Source organism: Silene latifolia, chromosome 5 (genome assembly GCF_048544455.1).
Source record: "Silene latifolia isolate original U9 population chromosome 5, ASM4854445v1, whole genome shotgun sequence".
Taxonomy (NCBI): Eukaryota; Viridiplantae; Streptophyta; class Magnoliopsida; order Caryophyllales; family Caryophyllaceae; genus Silene; species Silene latifolia.
The window spans coordinates 90658280-90678272 of NC_133530.1; the positions used below are offsets into that span (position 1 = coordinate 90658280).

At 40.4% G+C, this 19993-nt stretch overlaps 3 protein-coding genes across 3 annotated transcripts; all 3 read right to left on the reverse strand.

The window, feature by feature from the left end:
• Positions 1-2526: 2526 nt before the first annotated feature.
• Positions 2527-3981, reverse strand: LOC141655755 (G-type lectin S-receptor-like serine/threonine-protein kinase LECRK4). Its single transcript, XM_074462816.1, has one exon. The coding sequence runs from the start codon at positions 3979-3981 to the stop codon at positions 2527-2529; it is 1455 nt and encodes a 484-aa protein (XP_074318917.1).
• Positions 3981-4514, reverse strand: LOC141655756 (G-type lectin S-receptor-like serine/threonine-protein kinase LECRK3). Its single transcript, XM_074462817.1, has one exon. The coding sequence runs from the start codon at positions 4512-4514 to the stop codon at positions 3981-3983; it is 534 nt and encodes a 177-aa protein (XP_074318918.1).
• A 5517-nt stretch (positions 4515-10031) lies between these two features.
• On the reverse strand, positions 10032-11384 carry LOC141655757 (G-type lectin S-receptor-like serine/threonine-protein kinase LECRK3). Its single transcript, XM_074462818.1, has one exon. It carries the CDS (start codon positions 11382-11384, stop codon positions 10032-10034), a length of 1353 nt encoding a protein of 450 aa, XP_074318919.1.
• Positions 11385-19993: the final 8609 nt, after the last annotated feature.

Genomic DNA, 19993 nt, shown 5'->3' on the forward strand with positions numbered 1-19993 from the left:
TGCAAAATTGCACAGGTATGTATTTGGGCCGGTATTATTGTTTTTTAATGTATTTTTTTTTTGCTTCTATTGTACTTATCTAGTTGGTCTAAATCAGCGATCTACATAATTAATGTTTAAACTTGTTACAAATACTTGTTCACATGCAATGGTTTAAGAGGAAATAACAAAGGATATTTTTTTTAAAAAAAATATATCGTATTATCTAGTTTTTAAAAATTATACATGTAATTTATTCGCATTATATATAATTCAATCCCGTAATTAAATGTAATTCCTTCTCATAATTATGCATTATGTAATTTTATTATTATTATTTTTTTTTTTAAATTATGCAATTCATTTATTTGTAATTAGTTTCATTTATTCCGATTTGTAATTCATTCCGCTTATATGTCATTAATTCATTTATTCGGAATGTATAAAATTATTTCATAGTATTATTTCATAGTATATTTCTTCTAAGACGGAATTTGTCCCATGTTTGTATAGCCGAAATTCTGAAAAAATAAATACATTGCACACTAACGGGTCCCACCATAACATGTATTTCCAAAAAAAAGAAAAAAAAAGCTGAATTGATGACGTGGCACGTCCTGGATTGAGTATTGTCTTCTGAATTAATAAATATATAAGATTAGAAGCCTCTCTTTTCTAACCCTAGAGGACACTTCATCCTCTCTTTTGTGGATGCTCTAAACCTATTATGATCCATGGTTGTAAACTTGTAAGTTGGTGTAGGAAGAGAGACGAGTTGTGCTGCTCGTTAGAGTATTTAAAGGGAACCAACCCTAAGAAGCTGTGGCCTAATTACACAAAAGAAGAGTAGACTGTCTTAAGCAGGATTTAAAAAAATTAATTACCCTGCTAATCACACGTAAGAAATGTACTACTGCTTATTAAGTAGGAATTAAAAAAAATTTAGAACTAGCAAAAGTTGAGCCGTCCGAAAACCGTCCTGATTTATCTGAGAACCGATCCGATAGAACCTGTAAAACTTGATGAACCGACCCGAAAGTTAACCGACATATAACCCGAACCGACTTGTGACTCGACCCGAAACCCAATTCACCCACAAACCTGACCTAATCCGAACCAACCCAACCCGACCCGTAACAATCCTAAACCCTTGACCCGACTCGTCCTCACCCAGAGCTAGATAGAATTGAATCCTACGATTCGCATGCTAACTATCATAAAGTAAATCGTTCTTTCATAAAAGACGTTCAACATTATGGTAATTTTCTTTTCCCGACTTAGTCACTCATGTAACATATGACTTATACAAAAGCATATACAGACGATTATGTATTATTGTGTTAGTCATATGACTATATGAGTAAATGATTATCAAAAAAAAAATAAGTTAAAGGTGTTAAATCGTTTCGTTCTTTCAGCATTAAAGATAATATTAAACTAAAATGATAACACATACTCTTAATATGGTACAATTGTTTTCATGCTCATGTAACGATTGTAGGGGTAGATTAACCTTTATAGTCTTGTGTTGCAAATACACTTTTTGTATTGAGATCATCTAATCCAATATCATAATTCATAAATTCAAAAGTGACCCTACAAAAGAACGACCCGACCCATTAACCCGATTTTGTTGTTTGACCTGATTTTCTTTCAAACTTAACCCAACAATACAAATGACTCGACTCATAAGTGACCCAAAACAAAACCAAACTCGGCCCGATCAAGCATATTGACCCGACACATCCCGACCCATTGGTCAACCGATTTGAACCCAAACCGACCTGTTGTATGTATTTGATAAAAGTATTTGATAGCACCAATACGATTATCTAATGGAGTATAAATACTTGATAAATTGATAGATAGTAATATACTCGTAACAGTTAAGGCGAGCATGCTTCTCGAGTAATTATTGAGAAATGAAGCAATCAGAATGTTTAACAAATACCCGCATTGTACTCTCATTTTCCTGGAGTGTTATTGCTGCTACTTCTTAGAACAAAGTTGCCAGTATCATTCATGAACCCGTAACTGACAGCTGCCCCGCTACTAGAGTCACTAGTAGTATTCCAGAGATGAGTTCCTCGAGGATCACTGAGAATTAGACCCTCATTAGCTGTTATAGTTAGTTTTGATCCTTGTAGAACAGGATTACCTTCATTTGCATACCATACAATTGTGTCAGGGATCTTAGCATACCAAATGAAAAGTAAGAAGAGATTAATGTTATTATTATTATTATTAATAGTAGTAGCAGCAGCAGCATTGTCATTAGTCATTACTAGGAAATGGATGAAAGCCAAAGGCGAAATCACCTGACGGAGACAGAATTGGAGTACTATTGGATTTGGCTAAAAAGGATTGCCCTATCGAAAATTTGGCAGTATTTTGTGATGCAACAAAGGACGATTGCAGGAGGATCATGGCCAAGTATAAGACCAGGATACAAGATAGAGGCCAAACCATTGCAAAACTGAAATTCAGATCTTTGCAAATTTTAAGGGAATATGAATTCTGGACAAATCAGAAAAATAGCATGGCTTATTAAAGTCTCAAATGCAACTGAAAAGTCTTCATAAAAGAAGACTCAGACTTTTCCAAGTCCACTGAAATGTCTGAAAGTATCTGATTAACCCTCTGCATAGTCGGCCTAAGTTTTGGGTCTTCTTGGATGCACCAAAGCCCAACCTTGACAAACCTCTCTAGCCTTTGCCAGTCATTCAATGCTTCCATATCATCATTAACAAGAGAATCCAACATACCAGATTGATAGCAGTCAAATACCCAATCCGTAAGAATTGCTCTTTCATCTGCCGCTTGTTTCATACACACGCACCTTCGACAACAAACAATTTCTAAAAGCAGAACCCCGAAACTGTACACATCAACTTTCATGGACACTGGCTTACTCTTGAACCATTCAGGAGCAACATATCCTTTGGTCCCTCGGACTGCTGTGTTAGTCTGGCTTTGATTCAAAACCAGAAGCTTAGCTAACCCGAAATCAGAGATTTGAGCATTGTAATGGTCGTCAACAAGTATGTTCTGTGGCTTAATATCACAATGGATGATCTGAGTGGTACACTCTTCATGCAAATACAAGAGCCATCTAGCGACTCCTTGGGCAATGTGGATACGGGCTAGCCAGCTTGGCTTTGAATCACCGAAAAGATAATCAGCAACCATACCATTGGGCATGTACTCATATACTAGCAAACGCTTATTTTCTTCCTTGCAGTAACCTATAAACCGAACTAAATTCTTGTGATGTGTCAGACCAATGGCATTCACTTCAGCTGTGAATTCCATATCAGCGCCCATGAATGTTCGATCCAACTTTTCAACAGCCACAGAGGTTGATTTACCTCCAGCAGTAATTGTTCCTTTGTAAACTACGCCAAATGACCCCCTTCCTATCTCTTCTCTGAAACCGTTTGTGGCAGATTCAAGCTTTCGATAAGTGAACCTATGCACACTATTGTGCTCGAGCAAAGATCCACTGATCTGGTGCTCATCATATCTTCTGGATTGCTTTTTTTTATGCTTGAAGAAAATTGCTAAAACAATGGCGGTTAAAAGAATGAAATTGACAGTCACAGAGCCACCCAATATTCCTGTAGTTACAGCATTACTCTTATATCTCACTTTTCCTCGAGGGATGAAAGGATTGTTTGGATCGCCAGTAGCATTACCTAATCCTACCTTAAGCCAAGCCCTTGATGTTTCCCAACTGCCGTGTCTTCCATTGGAAAGTGGTGGCCTCTTCTTCCAACAATCAGAACCACTAAAAATGACAGCAGCACAAAAGCAATCATTCAGACAAGAGTTCTTACATTCCTCTTCATTGGAAGTACTAAGTCTTGCATAATCTGCAGACGGCCAGTTCGTATTTTGAAGCAAGATCAATTCGTATTCATAATTTTCAGCATCTTCAAAATTTTCACAATGGTCTAGCTTAAGATCTGGTTCACAGCTCCCATTAATATCATTAGGATCCATCAGAGAGTAATTCGGTGGGCATTTACATACAGGTTTTTTTTTTCATCAATATTGCAAATACTGTTATAGCCACAGGCACCACTGTCAAAAACATTTTCGTATGATGTTATGCTCATACATATGTTATCGGGTACAGACTGAATCTCTGACCAGCCAATTCCCAAGCATCCAGTTGAAGCTCTTGGATAGGAGTACCAAGTTAGCAACCCATTATAATTCAGTGTTGCTCTCTGATAATAATTCTTGGTTGATTTCAATGTACCAGGTTGGTTAATGAGATCAAACTCAGAACCATTCTCTCTAAGTACATACATATCTCCGGACTCACTGTAAACCACTTGTTTACCAACATTATCTGCCGGATTATTAGTGCCAGTTTCATAATAAGCACCATAGGCAAAATCAGTGGCCAGGTCCCTGGTATTAAGAACAAGGTTTCCATCAAGAAGCAAGCATAGCTGGAACCTTCCTTTGGTGAAATTAGACTCCGACATCAAAGAATTAATCTCCTTTCCTGCATCCCAAACCTGCATCACTGAGAATTAGACCCTCATTAGCTGTTATAGTTAGTTTTGATCCCTGTGGAACAGGGTTACCTTCATTTGCATACCAAATGGACAGTAAGAAGAGATTATCAGCAGTAGTAGTAGTAGTAGTGTTATTGTTGGTAGGAAACGGGTGAAAGCCAAAGGCAAAATCACCTGACGGAGACAGAATTGCAGTGCCATTGGAGTTGGCTAAGAGAGATTGCCCTATCGAAAATTTGCCAGTACTTTGTGAAGAAATTGATGAGGACTGCAGGAGTATTATTGCTGAGTATAAGATGAGGACAGAAGATAAAGGCCAAGGCATTGTTAAAAATGAATTTTCAGATTTTGGCAAATATTCAGGTATTGTGGACAAATCAGAAGCATAGCTACCTGACTTAAAGTCTCAAAGGCAACAGAAAAGTCTTGTTCTTTGGCTGATCTAAGTGATCTTAAGACTTGGACTTTTCCAAGTCTTCTTCGTACAATATGATTAAGTACTCATCACCCCACCTGATATTGACTAATAATACTAGAAACATTAAAGCCTTTGTACAAGTGGTTGGTAGTACTCTCAATTTAGCAACTACTACTACGGAGTACGGAGTACTATTTACTGCGACGATCCCATGTGGAATGATGTGTTAACTCTTTCCAGTGACTGATTTGGAGGTAAGCCATTTCCCATAGCACATTCTCGGTAAATGACCATGTTAGCGTCTTCTATGTGTTTTCAGGCGGTATTTGATCAAGATACATTTACAGAAGATGATAAAATGGGTGACGCAACAATTGATATTAAACTGTACATAGAGTGCTGTAAAGAAAGTACAACCTAATGATCACAACTGCCTAGCTGATGAAAGTCAGGTTACCTGGATTGGTAGAGGTAGAATGGTCTAAGGCGACATGATTCTAAAACTGCAAAACATAGACAAACTTCAATCTGTAAGTGCTAATTATTGGTGTTTTGCATAAACATAGGACTTATAATGGGTACAATTTTCACGCGATTTGATCATTATCCAAGTCCACGCCATTAATACTAATAAGTCTAATGTCAACTAACCTTGATTCATTACAGTGCAGTTATATTGCAAGGAAATTGCAGTCGGAGTAATCGCCTGCATCATTCATAAATCGCCTGATGGAGTCGCCTTGCAGATAAGACCTGCTCATTGCCCCCTTTGCTGCCTCTTCCTCCTCTTAGCCACCACTTATACTTGACCATTTAAGAAACTTATTAAGACGGAAAAAAAAACACTAATGAGATCACAGTTGTGGAATTGCTCAGTCATTGATTGTTATCATCGTTCAAGATCAGAAAACAAAACAGAGAATGCGCAAGGAAATCTCAAAATAGGAAATACTAGGTTTGGTGCCCGGCTTCGTCCGGGCTACCTCTGTTTACCGTTAAATTTTATTTTCAATGAAATAAACTATGTTGGAGTTGTCTAACTCACACGTTTACTATCTGTAATATATTTAACTACGGCATATCTTGTAATTATGATGAAAGGTAAAATTTATTTTCAAATTATGAGACACGTTCACTACCCCGCTATTAATATTATTACTTTCACGACATTCTTTCTGAATATCATTACATTCACTACTCCCGTGGTTACTATGTTTCTTTTACTAATTCCTCTATTTTTTTTCGTTAAATTCATTATTCCCTTTAATTTTATCCGGCCTATATTTAAATAAATAAAATATTTCCTTGAGTCGATTGATTATTTAATTGTTCATACTTTTTCTCATTGTTACCAATGTTACTTTCACTACATTCGTAGTTACTTTCACTACTCTCACTATCATTATTATAATTGTCACTACTCCCACATTACTACCGCTAATTTTATTAATCTCGTTGCTACTACTATTACTTTTACTACATTTATTTAATGTATAATTCTATGATGATATTAATTAATACCATAAGTGGGGCATGTTAATTTTAAGGAAAATCGCTATATTCTTGTATTTTCTAAATATAATTACTTTAATTTGATGTAATTTCCATAAATATTTTTTATCAAGGAATCTGTATATTATACTTTTAACCAAAACTATATAATATTTACATTGAGATCCCTTTATCAGGTCCATCACACGGTGCTATCGATTTAAAACTATATAGTATAATTAATTTGTATAGATTTCTTTAATTACATTGAAGTCCCATGGTTTCTGGAATTAATATATAGTATTGATGATAGGTGAAGGGATACATAAGACAGCAATCATATTATTGTTAAATGATGCACACAAATGTACATAATCCACCAAGGTTGACGAAATAATAGTTGAAAGAAACACCTACATGGTACGCAGTATATGATAATGCACCATTCCGATCAACATTTACAGAAAAAAGACAGTATTAGCTAAAGCATGTCAAGGGGTAAACGCTCATGTACAACAACAACAACAACATCAGAGCCTTAATCCCAAAATGATTTGGGGTCGGCTGACATGAATCATCCTTTAGAACCGTCCATGGGTGAACACACGCCTCAAAATGCGAATAAAAAAAGGGAAAATGAAAAATAAAAAGGAAGAACGAAAATGTAATGGAAAGTCAAGGTAAACTTAGGGGTTTTAAAATCGAATTCCGGATTTCTTTTATAAAAACTTAAAATTTAAATCGAGAGAAAAGATTACAACGATTTTTAAAAACTGAAATAGAATTAAGGATCCGGAATGAACCAAGTAAAATCTATAAGAAAGTGGTTGGTAAAAAAAGTGTAATAAAGGAGAGCAGAATAAATAATTTAATTTCTTTAAATTAAATAAAAAAACACTAAATATGTCAAAAAAAACATCAAATACTAAAAATCCACATGTATCATTTCCCTCCATTGTGCCCTCTCCGTCACCATACTCTCCTCAAGCCCCAGAAATTTCATATCGTGCTCTATCACTCTCAACCATGTCTGTCTCGGTCTTTCTCTACCTCTAGGGACCTTTTTCTCATTCTCCAAGTCTCCACCTCCTAACCCTGTGCGTCCATAGGTCTCCTTCTCACATGTCCAAACCATCTTAGTCGGTTTTCCATCATCGTGTCCTCTATTGGCGCCACTTTTACCTTTTCCCTAATCACCTCATTACTTAACCGATCTTTCCTTGTATGTCCGCACATCCACCTCAACATGCGCATCTCCGCCACACTCATCTTTTGAATGTGACAATGTTTCACGGCCCAACACTCGGAACCGTAAAGTAAGGCAGGCCTAATTGCCGTGCGATAAAATTTTCCCTTTAATCTTTGGGGCATATCTTTATCGCATAGAAACCCTGAATCACTCTTCCATTTCAACCATCCCGCTTTAATTCTGTGAGCCACATCTCCGTCTAACTCCCCATCTTTTTGAATAATAGATCCTAGATATCTAAAGAAATCAGACCCCTCAACAACATTCCTATCGAAAATAATACTCCCCGCCTCTGTCGATCTCAACCCCGCCACCTTAGTGAACTGACACCTCAAATAATCAGTCTTACTCCTGCTCAGCCTAAACCCACGAGCCTCTAAAGTCTGCCTCCACAATTCCAACTTTCTCTCCACCCCCTCTTTTCATCAATCAACACAATATCATCAGCAAACATCATACACCAAGGGATGTCGTCCTGAATATCCCTTGTCAACTCATCCATAACTATAGCAAAGAGAAAAGGACTAAGTGCGGAACCTTGATGCACCCCGATGGTAATGGGAAATTCTTCCGTTCTCCCAACATTAGTGCGAACACTTGCACTAGCCCCCTCATACATGTCCTTTATAAGGTCAATATATTTTCGCGACACACCCTTTCTCGCCAAAGCCCACCAAAGTACTTCTCTTGGTACCCTATCATATGCCTTTTCCAAGTCAATAAAAACCATATGCAAGTCCTTCTTCTTGTCCCGATGGTGTTCCATCAACTGTCTCATGATAAAAATCGCATCCATAGTCGATCTCCCGGGCATAAATCCAAATTGGTTATCCGAGATGTCTACACATCTCCTAAGCCTTTGCTCGATTACCCACTCCCATAACTTCATCGTATGACTCATAAGTTTAATTCCCCGATAATTGGAACACTCTTGAACATCACCTTTGTTCTTGTACAAAGGGACAAGAGTGCTTCTCCTCCAAGTCGATGGCATCTTGTTGCTCCTCCAAATCTTGTTGAAGAGCATGGTTACCCATTCGATCCCTTTCTCCCCGAAGCACCTCCAAAATTCTATGGGTATACCATCCGGTCCCTCTGCTTTCTTTGACCCCATCTTCCTTAACGCCTTTCTAACTTCACTCTTTTGTATTCTACGCACAAATTCCCGATTAACCATGCTTGGTGTTACCTCTACATCCCCAAAACCTTGTTCCTGATGTCCATTGAATAAAGTATCAAAGTAAGAACTCCATCTAGCCTTTATTTCATTATCCTGATCAGAACCTTGTCGTCCATATCTTTCACACACCTAACTCTCCCAATATCTCTCGTCTTTCGGTCTCTTATGCGAGCCAGTTTATAGATATCCTTCTCTCCTTCTCTCGTGTCCAACCTGGCATACACTTCTTGGTTAACCTTTGCCCTCGCATCCCGTACGGCCTTTTTAGCGGCTCGTCTAGCCTTCTTGTACTTTTCAAAGTTCTCATCACTCATGCATTTCCCCAAAACCTTATAGCATTCACGTTTAGTCTTTATCGCTTGTCTCGCCACATCGTTCCACCAAGATGTGTCCTTACTTGATGGTCTATTCCCTTTAGATTCCCCTAACACCTCCCTCGCCAAATCCTTTACAACATGCTCCAATTTATCCCACGTTGCATCAATATCTTTCTCCTCGCAATCCGACAATATATCGCTACTTCCAACCTTATCCAAAACGCTTGTTGGTTTCCCCCTTGTAGCTTCCACCACTTGATCCGTGCCTCACCAATTATCTTTCTCTTCCTCAAGTCTCTCTTACCCCGAAAATCAAGCACCACTAGTCTATGTTGTGTTGCGGCACTTTCCCCGGGTATGACCTTGCAATCAGTGTACTCTTTCCTCCACACATTCCTTACCAAAAGGAAGTCAATTTGACTAGCATAAAAGAAAGCAATCCAGAGGATACAAAGATCACGAGAGAGGATCTTTACTCGAGCATGATAGAGTGCATACGTTCTCTTACAGAAAGCTTGAATCTTACCACTTACAGAATAACTTTTAATGTTTTTAAGACCGCAACCAAATTGCACTGATTACGCACCTACTGCTCTCAACTGCGAGTAGCTGAGCACCTGTAATTAAGAGTCCATTATCAGTATCAGGCTATCAGCAATGATCATCTCGATTAATTATGCCAAACAATAAACATTCTCAAACTCAAAATAAAAATTTCGGTGATTCAAGAACCAAGCTTTTTTTAGTCAAAGAAAAACAGTTCTTCATTAACATTGTCATATACATGAAGGTACAATTTTATTGAATTGGGACTTGATAAGAATCCGGACTTGGCAAACTCAAATCCAAATACTTCAATTTACATCCCTTATACTTTAACATTCCCTACCTTAAGCCAAGCAGTTCTCGCTACCTCACTGTCTTGTCTTCCATTGGAGAGCGGTAGCTTATTTTTCCAACAGCTACTAATACCATCAAAAATGATAGTGGAACAGAAGCAGTCATTCAGACAGGAGGTCTTACATTCCTCCTCGGTACAAGGATCAAGCCTTGCGTAATCTGCAAACGGCCAGTCAGTATTCTCAAGCTGGATTAACCTATACTCACCCTTCACACCACCTTTTTCACAGATATCTGGCTTGAAATCTGGCTCACAGCTGCCATTCATATCATGTGAATCTATCAGAGAGTAACTCGGTGGGCAGTTACATATAGGTTTCTGATCCTCACCAATACTGCAAATGTTGTTATATCCACACGCTCCACTGTCTAAATCACCTCCGTATGATGCTATCCTCATACATATATTATCAGGAAAAGACTGAATCTCAGACCAACCAACTCGTTTGTCGCCTTTGGATGATCTTGGGTAGTAATACCAGGTTAGCACCCCATTATAGTTCAGTGTTGCTCTCTGATAATAATCCTTGGTCGATTTTAACTTAGTTAGTGTTACAAGATCAAACCTAGAACCATTCTTCATCAGTATATACATATCCCCTGACACACCGTAAACCAGTTCTTTACCTGCAGTTTCTGGATTAGCTGCGTCATTAGTTCCACTAACATAATAAGCACCATATGCAAAACCGGTGGATTCGTCCCTGGTATTAAGGACGAGGTTTCCATCATGAAGCATGCATAGCTGGAACCTTCCTTTCGTGAAATTAGCCTCTGATACACGACAATCAACTTCTCCTCCCGCTCCCAAGACCTGGCTAGGCAGCAAGGTGTCTGTTGGATGATCAAAGGTTTGCCAAACAACAACACTACTGCTTCTACTACTTACAAGTGCAAAATTCCCGGAATCATTCATAAAACCGTAACTTACAACACCACCACCCGAAAATTGATCAGCGGTATTCCATATGCCAGTTCCCTGGGGATCAGTGAGGACTAGACTCTCATTAGCTGTTATAGTTAGTTTTGATCCTTGGGAAACAGGATTGCCTTCATTGGCATACCACACAATTGTGTCAGGGATCTTAGCATACCAAATGGATAGTAAAAAGAGATTATTGTTTTCAGGAAGTGGATAAAAGCCGAAAGCAAAATGGCTTGAAGGAGAAAGCAAAGAGGTGGCAATACTGTTGGCAAAAAGTGACTGTCCAACTTGAAATTCCCCACCGTTTTGTGAACAACTTGCTGGTGACTGTAAGAGGGTCAGTAGCAGGTAGAAGACCAGAATATACGATAGCAGGTAGGGCCAATTTCGAACCATTGCAAAACTAATATTCAGAAAGGAGTAGATTATTATATGTGTAATACCCGCCCTTTTAGGGACCCTTTGACCATCGTTGACCGACCTTGGGAGCGGAAGTAGTCTTAGGAAAGTATACCAAAACCTGTTTGAGCTGCGTGTAAGAGTGGTACTCGATAGAGTAGAGGCTACTCGATCGAGTAGCTAGGGTACTCGATCGAGTAGGGGGTTACTCGATCGAGTATGTTGGGTACTCGATCGAGTGCCCAGTTTCCAGCGAGGGTTATATATCGCGTTTTGCTAAATCCGCAAATCACTTCCGCCACTTTCCTCCTATCCTCCAGCCGCCTCTTTCCCTTCCCTTCACCTCAAAACCTCCATGGATGCCTTTTGAAGATTCTTGAGCCTTAGGAGAGCGTCTCTTGAGTCGGGTAGCGGTCTCTTGCTGAGTTTCCCCTGTTAGGTATGTCATATTCATCGTCCGTGCCTTTGCTTCTATAGCTAGGGTTTGCTTGTTAGTGATAGATGTTTGTATGTTGGTAATAGGCGTTGCTTGGTCGCTGGATATGTTGTCTGTCAGCGTGGATTGGTTGCGGTTGCATAAAGGTAGGTTCGCCTACTCAGTTTTTGTAGATGGTCTAGTGTGTCGGTCGTTATGTTAGTATTGTGATTGTTTGACATGGTAATTGATTGTGCTGTGTTGGTGGTCGTGATTACTGGTGATGGTTCTCGAGATGCGTTCTCGGCTGAGTGGGGTCACTTGCGGGAGTGATCTCACGCCCTAGTTTCGCCCTTCGTGGAACCCGCCACGAAAGGGGATGTGCACATTAATGGACAGGGTTATCGCTCGTACGATGAGCGGGGCTTAGGTGAGAACGGCTGCGGTCCCCCACTGGCAGGACTGGTCCAGTGGACAGTCAGTGACGGGTTTGGTTGGATTGTTGTGATTGTAGTAGGGACTAGTGTCGTTGTTTGTATTGTTGTTTGTAGCTGTCTTGTCTTGTCTCAGTACTGACCTTGTGTGGTTGTTGGTTTGTTATGTGTCTGCCGTGATCCCTTATGGTGAGCAGTCGGTCTTAGCAGGTGTTGAGGATGTTGATAGCTGATTTCCGGGCAGGGATGAGTCTTCACGAGTTATGATGGTTATAGCGAGTAGTCCTTGAGTTGTAACATTGTATTGTATTGTATTTTGGTTTAATTCACTTGTAACACAACTTAATAGTTCTTTTATTGACGTTTGATAATTACTTGCCTCGGGCAACCGAGATGGTAACGCTCTTATATGCTAAGGAAGGCCTAGTTAAGGCTCCTCTGAATATCGGGGTGTTACAAAGTGGTATCAGAGCGACGATTTTGGAACCTGTAAACAAATGAACACAATGAATGTAGAGAGTCTAATAAAATGAACCTGGTGTATGTGAAATGGGAGCCCCGGCTGATGCTAGATTTTGGGTGAGTAGGCGCCCTCATTTCAAAATCTTGGCCCCATGATACTTAAGCCAGTCACATGGGATGGGAATGTGGAGTCCGTGTGTCTCTGTGTGCTATGTATGTTAATTGTACCGGAGCTACCTCCGGTTAAGTTTTGTTAGAGTTAATAGAGGTGTGATAGTAATGTTTGGGCCGAGTATGGTAATTATTGACGAGATTATTAAAGCTCGTTGGATGATTAGTGAGCTTATAGGATAGCTAGGAGTTATGTGACGAGATTATACGTCATGGAGATGCGTGAAAGAGTGAATTTGAATGTGTATATGCTTTATTAGCTAGTTGAAATTTTCCGCTGCGAAATATTTGAATTATGCAAAATAGATTGCTTAGAATAACATATAAGATATAATTGATTAAGTGATTTGCAAAGTATATAATTGTGTGATAAGTAAATATGGGGAATTAATGTTAATTATACGTTTCAATTTGATGTAAACATGAGTCTAGTAATAGCATGTAAAGCAAGTAAATGTAATAAAATGGCACGGCTAGGTTTATACATAACTCGGTGACAGGTAGACCGAGTTGAGTAATTTGTATAACGTAACGTGATATGTCTCTTAGTTGTTGAAGAGTTGTATTTTGTGTGACAATGGTTATAAAACATGATTGAATGCGATAATTAGTGTCGAATTCCGAACTTAGTTGGACTCGACACGTGGTGTTGTTTTGCAGGTATTCTCGACTTACTTCGTACTTATGATCGAGCACTTAGCTATACTTGACCGAGTGCGAGTGCTTACTTGACCGAGTAGACCTCACTCGATCCATTAGGAAGCCATGATATCGGAAGGTGGGAGAATTCCCGCAGTTACTCGATGATTCAGCTCCTACTCGATCGAGTAGGGTGGTACTCGATCGAGTACCCAAGGCACTCGATCGAGTAGGTTACTGTGCAGCATTCCTACGGGTTTTCTTAAAACCCTTCATCTTTCTAATTCTTCTTCTTATTCTTCTATATTTCGACACACCCATCTTAAAACACTCTCAATCTCCTTTTTCCTCTCAAATCCTCTCTTTCTCTTGGGTTAGTAGTGATTTTTAGGGTTGATTTTCCTTGTTTAATTCGTTTCTTTACTTTACTAATCAATCAAGGTATGTTATTCTTCTTAATTTATGTGCCTTATTACTTTGAATATGTTAAAATAGTGAAATAATCTGAAAATTTCGATCCACATGAGTAAGTTGTTGTTTTGATGGTTGAAACATGATTCACATGCCCCCCTATTCATGCTTGTTGGTGACTAATTGCTGTAGAATAGATTAGAAACATACATAGTTGGAATCGAAATTTCTAGGGTTACCAAAATTGAAGTTGATTTGTGATTGTTTTGCAATGGTTAGATGGTAGAATTGAGCTTTAAGCATTGTTTATATTATGTTGGAGGATAGATTTTGATGATTTTACCCTTAAAAATTCGCCTTAAAACTCCGTCTTAAAAGTGCCCCAAATGGAAATTCGTGATTTAAAATTGAAAATTTATGTTGCCATTCACATTATAAGTATAAGTTGAACCTCAGTATGATAGTAGGAACGATTGATGATGAAAATTATGCCGAAATTGTCTCAGCTGTAAAGACCGTCTGAAAAATTTATTTGAGTTATTAAACATGATATGGAAGTGATGATGATATGCTATGAAATTTCTTACTATTTCTCTTAATTTAGTAATATGTGATTGGAAATGTGTTTGGAATGACTTTAGAATCATGCTAGGATACTCAAATTGTCGAACATACGTAACCGCCATGATAATTTCCTTCACCACCGTGGCTTGTGAAGTAGTAGTAATTTGACCTGGTATGTTAAAATTTTAGAAACTGTTGAGAAACATGAGTACTTATCTTAATATTCAAGGTTAATAGCATGAGTTATGTGCTTCACTTGTCAAAATTTGTTGGAAAATTGCATGCTTAGCTGGGTATGTAAATTCAATTTACATGAAACAAGTGTTTGGATGTTTATACAAGTTGTTGGACTTATGCCTATAACAGATGCCGAGACTGAACCTTGGGCTTCGCCAAAGTAAGCGGGGGAGGGGTAACCCACTTGAGACAGGGGAGGGGAGCGGGCCCGTGGTACCCGCGGTCCCCGAATACCCTACAGTTGTGTTTGTTGACTTCAAGCAAAGGGAGCGTTTTGTAGCTCTACAAAAACGCAAGATGAGACCTACAAAATGTATTGACACCGCTGTGTTAGAGGAGTTGGAAATAGAGACGGATGTCCGTCACATATTCGAGACCTTGGGGTTCACGGGTTTGTACCGGCTGAGGAAGCACACTTACCCCTTCCTTACCCTAGAATTCATGAGTTCCTTTAACTATGACCCAGCGGGTCAGACTGTTGAGTTTAGATTGATGAATACCAGTTTTCTATTGACCATGGATTTGTTTGCCTCTCACCTTGGGTTGGCCAAGCCTCCCAAGGACTCCATCACCGACATTCCAGCTGAGTGCGGCGTCTGCCGCCTAATGCCTTGCTTGACGGGGAAGCAAGCTCCCACCTCGAGTAACATGCTGATTAATGACGTTCAGCACATCACCTTGAGAATCTTCCTCCGTTCTCTCTCGAACCTCCTCTATGACCGAAAGGATATCAGTAAATTGAATAACCATGAAGTCTTGCTTTTGATGTCGTACCTCAATCCGGAGCGGGCCAAGAAAGTGGTCTTTAATGCTCCTTCTATAGTTTGCGCTGCCCTTGCCTTGATGGCTTCTTCTCCTTCTCGGTACCTGAGCTATGGTGCCATTGCCACTCGGTTAGCTGAAAAGCTAACCTCCTTTGAGGCTTCTTCAGCGTACGTGCCTCTAGTTACCCCTGTGCCTACCATGGACCGTGAATATTATCTCGACCTGAAATGGTTGAGGACCTTGGCTGACGGTAGCCTAGCATGGAGAGTATATGGCATGAGTTGGATGAAGATTCCAGCTCCTGAGCACCTCCCAGCCACAGAGCCCTTGGAGCCGGCTGTGGTGACTGTAGACGTGGACGATGAGAAGGAGGAGGAGGAGGATGAGGATACACCCCGCCAGCTACAGACCTATCTCATTGACGGTACCATCCTTGAGGAGATGCCGGAACCGACGAAGGGTGAGAATGCGGGAGTTCGGGTGGTGGAGAGACCCAGAGTGGTGAGAGGACCCCGTCGAGTGAGGGAGAGGGCCCCGGAGGCTAGGCCACAGCCGGTAGCACCACCACAGCAGCAGTCCTTTCCATGCTACCCTTACCTCGACACCCCGGAGACGCGATCCGATTCCACTCTGGCGCAGGGTGTCATCTACCTTGACACTCCGGAACATGCACGAGATGGCGTACACTCAGGGGATAGGGACCGAGGGACCGCATCCAGTTTGGTGGAGTGGAGTTGGGAACTACTCGGGGGTTTTCCATGCCTACGGGATGGATCAGTCGACATGGGGAGCCCCTCAGTCCTTTCCCTATGGAGGCTTGACTCCATGGTACGTGGCCCCGGGAGCAGGAGCAGGAGGTGATGCGGGAGTAGGTTCATCTGGAGGTGGTGGTGGTGATGATAAGGTGATGTTTGAGCAGCAGCAGCAGGAGGAGTGATCCTCCTTGTTTTCTTATCCTTGTTGATAGTAGTTGATGTTGGATGATGATATTGGTGTTAGACTTTAGTAGTTGTTTCCTTTTATCGTTGAGATTTAGTTGGATTTGTATGATTGGCCATAAGGCCGGAATTGCTACACTAACCTTTTGCAGGATTATTGAGAGTCGGGGCATCATCCCGACTCAATTTATGTGACAGTCTTGTGTTATATGTCGGTTTACGACGGTTATGAAAAGTACTTGACCTGCAGGTACTCGACAGAGTACCCCACACTCTATCGAGTAGCTGCAGGAAGGGAAGTAAAGAGACATTCTGATCTCGGGCTACTCGATCGAGTAGCCAAGACACTCGATCGAGTAGCATGGCACTCGATCGAGTACCGCTAGTTACTCGATCGAGTAGCACTGTTACAGAGGGTTTTTGAAAATTAAAAATGTTCAATTGTTTTATAATTGCAAGTTTACTGTTTAATGTGGTTATTAGTGTGTAGTAACACCTTTGAACCGTTAATTTCATATGTTACAAGTCATGATTGAAGTTTTATGAGCATATTTGTCACAATTAGTAAGGCAGTAATAATTTCTTGTTACCTTAATTTTGCATACGCCTCATTACGATCTATTTATCGGAGTTGTAGCTTCACGTACATTTGTACATACTATGTTATCAACGGTGACTAGTTATTCCGGTGGCGTGTGCATGATTTCTAACTTAACGAGTGTATAATTAGCGAGTAATGTCCACAACAAATAATATGGTTTCTTTAATGAATAAGACGTAAATAATAAATAACATGCGATAATATTTGGGTGGTGAACTTCGGGGACGAAGTTCCTTTTAGAGGGGAAGAGTAATGTCGCGAAATAAAAAGGTTGTTTTGAATAATGCTTTGCTTGTTCATAATGTTGTTAGTAGTTGGTTGTAATGTTGTTGGTATCATGTATGAATAATGTTTTACTTGTTTATAACGTTGTTGGTAGTTGTTTAGAATGTTGTTGATGTTGTGATCTGCGTTAGTATAGCGAATTGCCTTAGTCCTTTAAAGTGTGTGTGGTGGTATGTTTCAAAAGATGGTTATGATGGAATCACGTTGCCAAATAACATGGTGGTAGTAGTCACACCACATGAAAGTTGATGGGAGACATGTTCTCGATTGACAGTTTAATAGTTGTTAATGTATGTGGGGAGATCGTGAGTGACGATTCGCATTGCGCGTCGGGTGTTGTACGTACATATATATATAAAATAACGGTTACCTGTGATTAAGCTTGCACGATAGTAGTAAAAGTCGTTAGATATAAGTTTAGACGGTGATGATGATGACATGGGGGGGGGGACGATGTCGCCAGGGAGTAACGGGTTGAGCGGGAAGTTGAGTAAGGACGTATTGTTCTCGTGTCTCGAGCGGGAGATGGGTGAGTTGAACCGGGACGAAGTTCTTTTTAAGGGGGAAGATCTGTAATACCCGCCCTTTTAGGGACCCTTTGACCATCGTTGACCGACCTTGGGAGCGGAAGTAGTCTTAGGAAAGTATACCAAAACCTGTTTGAGCTGCGTGTAAGAGTGGTACTCGATAGAGTAGAGGCTACTCGATCGAGTAGCTAGGGTACTCGATCGAGTAGGGGTTACTCGATCGAGTATGTTGGGTACTCGATCGAGTGCCCGCCTTTCAGCGAGGGTTATATATCGCGTTTTGTTAAATCCGCAAATCACTTCCGCCACTTTCCTCCTATCCTCCAGCCGCCTCTTTCCCTTCCCTTCACCTCAAAACCTCCATGGATGCCTTTTGAAGATTCTTGAGCCTTAGGAGAGCGTCTCTTGAGTCGGGTAGCGGTCTCTTGCTGAGTTTCCCCTGTTAGGTATGTCATATTCATCGTCCGTGCCTTTGCTTCTATAGCTAGGGTTTGCTTGTTAGTGATAGATGTTTGTATGTTGGTAATATGCGTTGCTTGGTCGCTGGATATGTTGTCTGTCAGCGTGGATTGGTTGCGGTTGCATAAAGGTAGGTTCGCCTACTCAGTTTTTGTAGATGGTCTAGTGTGTCGGTCGTTATGTTAGTATTGTGATTGTTTGACATGGTAATTGATTGTGCTGTGTTGCTGGTCGTGATTACTGGTGATGGTTCTCGAGATGCGTTCTCGGCTGAGTGGAGTCACTTGCGGGAGTGATCTCACGCCCTAGTTTCGCCCTTCATGGAACCCGCCACGAAAGGGGATGTGCACATTAATGGACAGGGTTATCGCTCGTACGATGAGCGGGGCTTAGGTGGGAACGGCTGCGGTCCCCCACTGGCAGGACTGGTCCAGTGGACAGTCAGTGACGGGTTTGGTTGGATTGTTGTGATTGCAGTAGGGACTAGTGTCGTTGTTTGTATTGTTTGTAGCTGTCTTGTCTTGTCTCAGTACTGACCTTGTGTGGTTGTTGGTTTGTTATGTGTCTGCCGTGATCCCTTATGGTGAGCAGTCGGTCTTAGCAGGTGTTGAGGATGTTGATAGCTGATTTCCGGGCAGGGATGAGTCTTCACGAGTTATGATGGTTATAGCGAGTAGTCCTTGAGTTGTAACATTGTATTGTATTGTATTTTGGTTTAATTCACTTGTAACACAACTTAATAGTTCTTTTATTGACGTTTGATAATTACTTACCTCGGGCAACCGAGATGGTAACGCTCTTATATGCTAAGGAAGGCCTAGTTAAGGCTCCTCTGAATATCGGGGTGTTACAATATGGGTGTGTATGTATCAGAAGAACATTTAAGTGGTTCAAGTGTTAGTGTATTAAATCAGCTGAAAAGTCAGAGGGTTCCATCAAGCTGAAATATTGGACTTTGGTTCTCAATGTCCACATTTGACATTTCCGTTAATCTAGATGATAAACAGAAGGCGACGTTTTTGCAGGGGTATAGCTAGAGAGGACTTAATATGTCACTTTTACCACTGGTGGTCGGTTATATAATTGTGAGTTTAAATAAAATTTGTTGCATAACGGTTTTTTGTGTATGTAGAGGATCTGGTAAAGGAAGGAAAATGGAAGCAATAAAGACGTGATGACATTTTTGCTAGGGCAATCGGCTAAGCAGAGCATCCAGGTCGTGTGAGAGAGGTATCGACGCATGTTGGTATCACTAAGTATTTTGGGAAAATTACTCGAAGGACAATGAGTGGTGATGATAAGGTATATAAATACTGTATTTTATTCATAATTTATAAATATATATGCTGAAATTATACTACTTATTTTAATCATATTCATTTCTACTACACAGCTACAAACAATGGCTAGGTTGATGCTCAGAATGGTGGAAACGGGGGATAAGCCATCTGAAGAAGAGTTGGTTATGGTTCGACAAGTCATAAAGGAAGCAGGGGGGAAAGGAAAAAGCGGACATGCGAACTGAGGATGACATGGCAAAGGAGAATGAGGTGGGAGCCGAAGACATGTCAAAGGATCAAGATCGGGTAGTTGAAAAGGAAGCCATGAAGGCCGTGAGAGAGGAGGTGGAGATAGTTGATGATGACATGTTCTTATCATCTCCAAATCCGGCTTTTGACGAGGTATTAGCTACTACGA

Coding starts and splice junctions, on each gene's coding strand:
- LOC141655755 (XM_074462816.1), bottom strand. CDS start 3,981: ATGGATCCTAATGATATTAATGGGAGCTGTGAACCAGATCTTAAGCTA.
- LOC141655756 (XM_074462817.1), bottom strand. CDS start 4,514: ATGCAGGTTTGGGATGCAGGAAAGGAGATTAATTCTTTGATGTCGGAG.
- LOC141655757 (XM_074462818.1), bottom strand. CDS start 11,384: ATGGTTCGAAATTGGCCCTACCTGCTATCGTATATTCTGGTCTTCTAC.